The 9,661-nt window shown below is 55.4% G+C and overlaps 1 protein-coding gene across 1 annotated transcript; it reads right to left on the bottom strand.

Moving 5' to 3' along the window:
- Nucleotides 1-1,024: 1,024 nt before the first annotated feature.
- LOC131271163 (uncharacterized) lies at nt 1,025-8,235 on the bottom strand (the record flags this gene model as incomplete). Its single annotated transcript, XM_058272552.1, has 2 exons — nt 7,186-8,235; nt 1,025-5,184 (listed from the first exon to the last, which is right to left on the bottom strand). Coding segments are annotated over exons 1-2 (5,210 nt in total), but the record flags the coding sequence as incomplete, so codon positions are not given.
- Between the last annotated feature and the right edge of the window lie 1,426 nt (nt 8,236-9,661).

The following is a 9,661-nucleotide window of genomic DNA, read 5'->3' on the forward strand; positions in this document are numbered from 1 at the left end:
GACTTTAGAGAGAATGAGACGATGCAAAATGGTGTTTAGAAGGTGCTTAAAGTGACTTTAGAGAGAATGAGACGATGCAAAATGGTGTTTAGAAGGTGCTTAAAGTGACTTTAAAGAGAATGAGACGATGCAAAATGAGGTTCAGCAGGTGCTTAAAGTGACTTTAAAGAGAATGAGACGATGCAAAATGGTGTTAAGGAGGTGCTTAAAGTGACTTTAAAGAGAATGAGACGATGCAAAATGGTGTTTAGAAGGTGCTTAAAGTGACTTTAAAGAGAATGAGACGATGCAAAATGAGGTTTAGAAGGTGCTTAAAGTGACTTTAAAGGGAAAGAGACGATGCAAAATGGTGTTTAGAAGGTGCTTAAAGTGACTTTAAAGAGAATGAGACGATGCAAAATGGTGTTTAGAAGGTGTGTTCTCGCACGTAGCGATGGGCGAGTGTTTTGCACGTAGCGAAAGCGAATGTTTTGCACGAAGCTAAAGCGAATGTTTTGCACGAAGCTAGAGCGAATGTTTTGCACGAAGCTGCGGGCGAACGTTTTGCACGAAGAATTCACACGTTGTAATTACTAGGTTAAAAAGGAACTTTATTTGCACTTTTTAATTAGATTGGCACGTAGCAGCTTGTTACTCGTAGGTATACGTAAGAAAAGCGAGAGAGCCCGTCGATCCGTTGATCGACGGTTTTATAGGTGTCATCGCTCCCCTCCACTTCCCTATGCGTGGGAGAGTTGCCCGTAGCGAAAGCTCTCCCACGCGCTCTCTCCTGTGACGTACCAGCACGCGGTGATGAGCTGACATTCCAGCACGCGGTCTGGCACGTCACACGATCTTCCGGGTCATGGAGGGGATTTGCCATAATTGATATGCGCTTATCGCATGATCGCGCGGATGACGTGATTGATCATGCGCTTATCGCATGATCGCGCGGATGACATAATTGTTTCGATTATAACGCGATTATTTCCCACAACCATTCCTCCCCCCTTTGGGACGCAGGCGACCGTCCCAAATTCCGCACGTAGGTGGTGGGTCGTCCTCATGCTCAGGGGTCGTCGGCGGCACGTAGCCAGGAGTCGAGTCAGGAGGACACTGCGCTGCTGATCCCTCAAGTTGTTCGTTTGGCGCTGCGTCGGATACGGAAGAGTCAGGTGCGCCCGAATGCTCCTTGGATACTTCCGTTTCAGCGGCCTCAACTGGGAGGGGTGCCAACAGCCTCACGTTGCGCTTGTAGATGCCGCTGCTTGTTCGTATGTCAGCGACACGTACGATGCCGTCGGGTCCCACGTAGGTTTTGACGACCAGGCCCATGGGCCATCGTCCAACGGGTAGGTTGTCATCACCGACTAGCACGATCTGGCCCGTCTGCAAGTTTGTAGTGCGTTTCGTCCACTTCGCACTACAACGCAACTGAGCAAGGTACTCAGTTCGCCAACGGGACCAGAATTGCTGAGCGAGTTTCTGGACTCGCTTCCAGCGAGTTTTGACACCGACCGTGTCATCGTCTCCAAGCGGGGCAGGAGTGGTGAATGATGCTCGTCCGATGAGGAAGTGCGCAGGGGTAAGTGCCTCTACCGATTCCGGACTGGAGTGGATTGCGGTGAGCGGCCTGGAGTTGAGAATGGCCGAAATTTGGTAGAGTAACGTCTGTAGCTCTACCAAGTTCAGCTGGGCTCCCTTTGCGGCGGCCTTGAACAATCGTTTTGCCACCTTGATGTTGGCCTCCCAAAGCCCTCCGAAGTTTGGGCTCCTGGGAGGGATAAACGAGAAACGAATTCCGCTGTCCGCTGCCAAGCTCACCACTTCGTCCTGGAATTCCCGGTTGTTGTGAGTCTTGCGAAGCAGGGTCAATTCTCTGGCAGCTCCCACGAAGTTGCGGCCGTTGTCGGAGTAGATCGTGTCAGGTCTTCCACGTAGGGACACGAATCGTAATAGAGCTGAGATGAACGCCGATGTCGACTGATCTTCCACTACCTCCAAGTGCGTGGCCTTCGTAGTGAAACACACGAAGATACAAACGTAGACCGTTCTACGCTTGCCTGATCGAGCATTTGAAACGATTTCGAAGGGGCCACACAGGTCCACGCCGGTGTGGGTGAAGGCGGGAGACACGTTGACGCGAGCCGACGGCAGCTGTCCCATCTGCTGGGCGTATTGTCTTGGGCGCGCTCGGGCACAAATTACGCATCTCGAGGTTACCCCGACGACTGTTCTTCGCAGGTCTCGCATCCAGAATCTCGCACGGAATTCGGCCATGATCAGCTCAGTTCCCGCATGGAAGTTGTGCTCGTGCAAATGGCGGATGATTACACGGGAGAAGGGATGCGACTTTGGTACTAGGAAAGGTGCCTTGGCGTCGTCAGCCAGATCTGAGTTTCCTAGTCGTCCCCGCACACAGATGATCTTATCCCTGACTATCGGGTCGAGATGCTGCATCGAACCCTTGGGAGCGACTGACCCGGAGTCTTGCATCTCCTTGACCTCATTGGGAAAGCACGTAGCTTGCATCACCCGTACTATCAGTTGGAGTCCGTACTCCAATTCGTCGAGTTGAAGGGGTCCTGATTTTTTCTCCACGGAGGATTTGGGTGCGCGTAAGTTGAAGATTGCTCTACCGAGCCACGCGAAATGTCGTCTTGTCATGATGAACGAGTTGTGGTGCTTGTACTGGGATAATAAGTCATCACAATCGTTCCCCACCATGGCCGTCAACAATAGAGGAGCGTCGACAGCTTCCTCCAATGCAGTCACGTAGTTTAGTTGAGGCATAACTGGCCTTTCATCATTGACTATGAAACTTGGTCCGTTCAGCCAAAAACTCGCAGTCTCGCTGTTTATGAGCTTGTTGGCAGGAAGTCCTCTGGACACGAGGTCTGCTGGGTTGAGTTTCGTCGGCACGTAGCTCCAATCCAGACGATTCGTGGCAGCGTGAATTTTCTCCACCCGGTTCTTAACGTAGACTCCCCACTTGGTGTTGTCGGAACGTATCCAAGCCAGTACCACCTGAGAGTCAGTCCACCAACGAGTTTGGCTTATCCGGGTGCCAAAGGCGTCCTTTATTTTGGCATAAAGGCGAGCTAGGAGCAGAGCTCCTTGCAGTTCGAGTCGCGGCAAAGTCACCTCTTCGATGGGTGCCAGTCGCGACCTGGAGCACAGCAACCGAGATTGCGGGTTTCCTTCACCGTCCAGAAAGCGAAGGTAAATGGCGCAACCAAAAGCCTTCGTAGAAGCGTCGCTGAAGCCGTACATGATCGCGTCCTGAGGTTCGCTGGGCAGCGCCATCCTTGGGATTGGGAGCTGTCTGAGAAGCGGCAGGTGGCTGGCGAATCCGTTCCAGCTTTCGATCATGCGAGGTGATGCGGCTTCATCCCATCCGAAGCCATCTCGCCAGAGGTCTTGTAGCAGAATCTTTCCGGTGACTATCACTGGTTGGAGGATCCCGATAGGATCATACAGCTTGCCAACTTTGGATGCTAAACGTCGTTTCTCCAATGAACCCAAAGGCTCGTAGAACTCATCTTGGACTACGAGCTGGAACGTATCCTCTGTAGGGCACCAAGCCAGGCCGAGCAACTTGATGGCCTGCTTCTCACCAATCTGTACAGTTGTATCGCGGTGTTCCACCGGGATTTTACTGGTGATCTCTGGTGAGTTAGATGCCCACTTTCGCAATGGCATCCCGCGTATGTTGAGTGCTCGCTCGACGCTGGTCATAAGCTCACGTAGCTGCTCGGGAGTCGATGCGCCCAACGAAAGGTTGTCCACGTAGAACGATGATTGGATGGCGTCAGCTGTCTGGGGATCGGAAGTCCGCACTTCTTCCCCGGCTTCGAACAACGCCCTGCAGGCCAAATAAGACGAAGCAGCCTCACCGTACGTAACAGTGAGGAGTCTGAATAGTTGCATCGTGTCCTTTGGCTTGTCGCGCCACAGAATGCACTGCATCCAAGTGTCGGGCTCGGATACCCACACTTGACGGTACATCTTCACGATGTCGGCAGTCGCCACCACGGTTTGAGTACGGAAATCTAGCCAGATTCGGAACAAGTCAGGCTGGATCACGGGTCCTACGGCTTGGAGGTCGTTCAGCGAGATTCCCGTCGTTGATTTCGCGCTGGCGTCGAACACAACGCGTAGTTTTGTGGTAGTCGAGTCTGGCTTGACCACGCAAGAGTGGGGAATCACGTAGCGTACTTTGGGGAGCTCCTCCGTTGATACTGGGCACATGTGGCCCAGCTCTTGGTACTCTCGCATGAACTTTCGATATTCTGCGTAGGTGGGCTCATGGCTGGCGAGACGTCTTTCTAGGGCTAGCAAGCGGCGTCTTGCTTGCCCCATTGAATCTCCCAGCTGGTTTAGCTCCCCCCGTAAGGGAATTTGTACGATGTATCGTCCATCGTCAGCGATGGTGGTATGCTCCTTAAAGTGCGTCTCTAGTTCGTGAGACTTCCAAACCGTGGAGTCGGCGGCATCATTTGGGAGTTCTTCGATTCTCCAGAATCGTTCGAGGATCTCCTTTAGGTCATCGACGCACGTAGCTAGACAACTGTGTTCGTATAGATCGGCTGAAGTCGTGTCACGTAGCATTCCTCCCACGAGCCATCCGAATTTAGAATTCTGGAGGGTCAAGCCATTTGGGAGGCGACGCAGCCCTGTCTTGAGTGCGTCGAAGCATATTCTGGCACCTAAGATAGCGTCGATTGTTCCAGGATGGTAGAATTCCGCATCTGCTAGGAACTTGGCCTCTGGCAGGTCCAGTTCGTCTTGTCTGATGGCACGAGCCGGTTGATCACTGAGACCGGGAATCACGAAGAATCCGACATCCTCAGAGCAGCTGCCGTCAATCGACGTAATCTTCGCTCGTATTTGTTGGGTTACTGCGATTTTGCTCCCCACGCCACTCAGCGTCAATCGTGCAGGGTGCATCGCTAATCCAAGACGCTTGACCGCATTCTTGGTGATTGCCTCGATTTGGCTGCCGGAGTCGAGCACGCATCGGATCCGTTGCCACATTCCCATGTTGTCCTGGATGAGTATCGCGACCGTAGCGAGTAGCACGTAGTTGTCCAGTAGCGGGATGTCTTCCGTTGGTGAAATGTCAACCGAGGCACGTCTTGATTGGCAAGAATCGGCAGCAGGATCACTCGATGAATTGGCGCCCGAAGGGGGGTCATTACCATCCTGTGGGGTGGATTCATCAGGACGAGGCGCAGGACAAGCACGATGATGCAGGGAGCCGGAGCGAAGCACGGAGCGGGATCTCCTCGGGATGTTGGATGCAGCATGCGGCAGACAACAGCTTCTGGGTGTAGAATGAATCCGAAGAGGCACGGAGCAGGAACGAGAAGGTGCGGCGCGAGCACCAGGCGGCAATTGGTAGGTACTGGGTGGCGCGGCAGTACGAAGAGGCACGGAGCAGGAACGCGGGGCGGCGCGAGCACCAGGCAGAAATAGGCAGGCACTGGGCGGCGCGGCAACACGAAGAGGCACGGAGCAGGAACGAGAAGCGGCGCGAGCACCAGGCGGCAAGAGGCAGGCACTGGGCGGCGCGGCAACACGAAGAGGCACGGAGCAGGAACGTGAAGCGGCGCGAGCACCAGGCGGCAAGAGGCAGGCACTGGGCGGCGCGGCAACACGAAGAGGCACGGAGCAGGAACTAGAAGCGGCGCGAGCACCAGGCGGCAAGTGGCAGGCACTGGGCGGCGCGGCAACACGAAGAGGCACGGAGCAGGAACTAGAAGCGGCGCGAGCAGCAGGCGGCAAGAGGCAGGCACTGGGCGGCGCGGCAACCCGAAGAGGCACGGAGCAGGAACCGGGCGGCACGGTGACATTTAAAGGAACAGAACGGGCACATACCTGTACGCAGCTTGCGTGACTCAGCAAAGCTTGGACACCGGGCGGCAGACTACAGTCCCTGGGCGTTTCGGCAGCACGAGGAAGCACGGAGCGGGAACGGCGGGGCACGAAACTGGAGTCACTCGGCACGGCGCGGGCACCAGGCGGCAAGCAGCAGGCACTGGGCGGCGCGGTGGCACGAGGAGGCACGGAGCGGGAACGTCGAGGCACGAAGCTGGAGTAACTCGGCACGGCGCGGGCACCCGGCGGCAAGCAGCAGGCACTGGGCGGCGCGGTAGCACGAGGAAGCACGGAGCTGGAGCGGCGAGGCACGAAGCTGGAGCGGCGGGGCACGAAGCTGGAGTCACTCGGCACGGCGCGGGCACCAGGCGGCAAGCAGCAGGCACTGGGCGGCGCGGTAGCACGAGGAAGCACGGAGCTGGAGCGGCGAGGCACGGAGCTGGAGCGGCGAGGCACGAAGCTGGATTCACTCGGCACGGCGCGGGCACCAGGCGGCAAGCAGCAGGCACTGGGCGGCGCGGTAGCACGAGGAAGCACGGAGCTGGAGCGGCGAGGCATGAAGCTGGAGCGGCGGGGCACGAAGCTGGAGCGGCGGGGCACGAAGCTGGATTCACTCGGCACGGCGCGGGCACCAGGCGGCAAGCAGCAGGCACTGGGCGGCGCGGTAGCACGAGGAAGCACGGAGCGGGAACGGCGAGGCACGAAGCTGGATTCACTCGGCACGGCGCGGGCACCAGGCGGCAAGCAGCAGGCACTGGGCGGCGCGGTAGCACGAGGAAGCACGGAGCTGGAGCGGCGAGGCACGGAGCTGGAGCGGCGAGGCACGAAGCTGGATTCACTCGGCACGGCGCGGGCACCAGGCGGCAAGCAGCAGGCACTGGGCGGCGCGGTAGCACGAGGAAGCACGGAGCACACACGGGGCACGAAGCACGGGGGGCGAGGCACGGAGCACACGCGAGGACGCACGGAGCACACGCGAGGACGCACGAAGCGGGGACGGCGGGACACGGCCCTGGGGTTCGGATGCACGGAGCGGGCGCGGAGTGAGGGCACGGAGTGGGCAAGTCACTCCGGCGTCGGGTCGGAGTGCACGTGGAGCATTGTGTGGTGCTTCTTGCCACACACCTGGCACCTCCGCTCACTCGGGCATGCATTGGCCGGATGGTCCTTGGAAAAACAATTCATGCATTTGCGCCGGTCCATAATGAAGTTAATACACTGCATCACGGACCGCGCGCGCAGCTCCGGGCACACCGTCGTCACGTGGCCCGTCCTGTCACACGCGTAACACCGTCGCGTCCCGGCCCCCTGACCCCCCGTTCTTACCTTCGTACTGGTGCTGGCGGGAACGATGGCGGCAGCGGCTGGCTGGGTCGCCGGCGCATTCCGCGCAGGCCTGGAGGCGATGGCAGCGGGCTTCGGGGTGACGGTTGCAGCTAGCACCGTCCGTGCTGCTCGCTGGTTCGTTCCACGCGCTCGATCCGCATCTTCCTTCCGCTTGGGCTGATAATAAATTTTATTAGCCAGCCCATCCAGCTCGCGACGCAGCTCAACCCACGTAGGGATGAGCTGCTGGTCCGCACGCCGTGTCACGCTCGCAATGGTTTCAGCGTCTAGCTTGTCCATTACGAGCGCGACAATCAGCCCGTCTTCCACCACGGAGGTGGAATCGCCAGCCTCGGCGATCTGGCGGGCTGAGGCCACGGCCGTCTCCACTACGTCGATGACGCGCATCAACGCGTTCGCCGACGGAGAGCTCATCCTGGGCAGTTCGAGGATTTTGCGGATGTGGCCCATAAATGCCACCCGCTTCTTATAAAATCTCTCCTCCAGCTTGGCCCAAGCTTGGGCGAACGGCATTCCGGCGTTTTCGAATGCCTCACAACTGTGCCTCGCGATGTCGCACCGCTCGAGGCATTTTATCAAAAAGGCGAATTTATCGGAGTCCTCCGTAAGTCCGGCCACGCGCTTCTCGAATCGACTCGAGAACGCGGGCCATTCGGAGGGCGAGCCCTCGAACTTGGGCAGTTCTATGCGAGGCAGGTGGTCTGCTCGCGATGGCTGCCCCGCCATCGTGGTGTCCAAAATGGACGGTTTGGAGGCGGCTCCCTCACGGCGCTTGGTTGCGGCCGCCATGGCTGCCGCATAAGCCTCCGTGAAGGGGCCCCTGCGCGGATGGGGGCCGGTGACACTTTCGACGCGCATCAGCGCGGCGTTCCCGTCCCGCCACAGGGACGCCAAGATGTCCACCTTCACGGCGGCCACCTCCGGTTTCATCTTCGCATCGAGGCTTGCGGCCACCTCCTTTACGCTGCCCTCTAGGGCGGTAAGTAGCCGCAAGGCCTCGGCCACGATGTTTTCGTTCTCGTTATTCATACTTAAGTCGTGACAGAATTTTGCACTTAGCACTTTTCACGTAATCACGTCGGGGTCACCAAAATGTTCTCGCACGTAGCGATGGGCGAGTGTTTTGCACGTAGCGAAAGCGAATGTTTTGCACGAAGCTAAAGCGAATGTTTTGCACGAAGCTAGAGCGAATGTTTTGCACGAAGCTGCGGGCGAACGTTTTGCACGAAGAATTCACACGTTGTAATTACTAGGTTAAAAAGGAACTTTATTTGCACTTTTTAATTAGATTGGCACGTAGCAGCTTGTTACTCGTAGGTATACGTAAGAAAAGCGAGAGAGCCCGTCGATCCGTTGATCGACGGTTTTATAGGTGTCATCGCTCCCCTCCACTTCCCTATGCGTGGGAGAGTTGCCCGTAGCGAAAGCTCTCCCACGCGCTCTCTCCTGTGACGTACCAGCACGCGGTGATGAGCTGACATTCCAGCACGCGGTCTGGCACGTCACACGATCTTCCGGGTCATGGAGGGGATTTGCCATAATTGATATGCGCTTATCGCATGATCGCGCGGATGACGTGATTGATCATGCGCTTATCGCATGATCGCGCGGATGACATAATTGTTTCGATTATAACGCGATTATTTCCCACAACCAAGGTGCTTAAAGTGACTTTAAAGAGAATGAGACGATGCAAAATGGTGTTAAGAAGGTGCTTAAAGTGACTTTAAAGAGAATGAGACGATGCAAAATGGTGTTTAGAAGGTGCTTAAAGTGACTTTAAAGAGAATGAGACGATGCAAAATGGTGTTTAGAAGGTGCTTAAAGTGACTTTAGAGAGAATGAGACGATGCAAAATGAGGTTTAGAAGGTGCTTAAAGTGACTTTAAAGAGAATGAGACGATGCAAAATGGTGTTTAGAAGGTGCTTAAAGTGACTTTAAAGAGAATGAAACGATGCAAAATGGTGTTTAGAAGGTGCTTAAAGTGACTTTAGAGAGAATGAGACGATGCAAAATGGGGTTTAGAAGGTGCTTAAAGTGACTTTAAAGAGAATGAGACGATGCAAAATGGTGTTTAGAAGGTGCTTAAAGTGACTTTAAAGAGAATGAGACGATGCAAAATGGTGTTTAGAAGGTGCTTAAAGTGACTTTAAAGAGAATGAGACGATGCAAAATGGTGTTTAGAAGGTGCTTAAAGTGACTTTAAAGAGAATGAGACGATGCAAAATGGTGTTTAGAAGGTGCTTAAAGTGACTTTCAAGAGAATGAGACGATGCAAAATGGTGTTTAGAAGGTGCTTAAAGTGACTTTAAAGAGAATGAGACGATGCAAAATGGTGTTTAGAAGGTGCTTAAAGTGACTTTAAAGAGAATGAGACGATGCAAAATGAGGTTTAGAAGGTGCTTAAAGTGACTTTAAAAAGAATGAGACGATGCAAAATGGTGTTTAGAAGGT

Source organism: Anopheles coustani, unplaced genomic scaffold, assembly GCF_943734705.1.
Source record: "Anopheles coustani unplaced genomic scaffold, idAnoCousDA_361_x.2 U_90, whole genome shotgun sequence".
NCBI classification, from domain to species: domain Eukaryota; kingdom Metazoa; phylum Arthropoda; class Insecta; order Diptera; family Culicidae; genus Anopheles; species Anopheles coustani.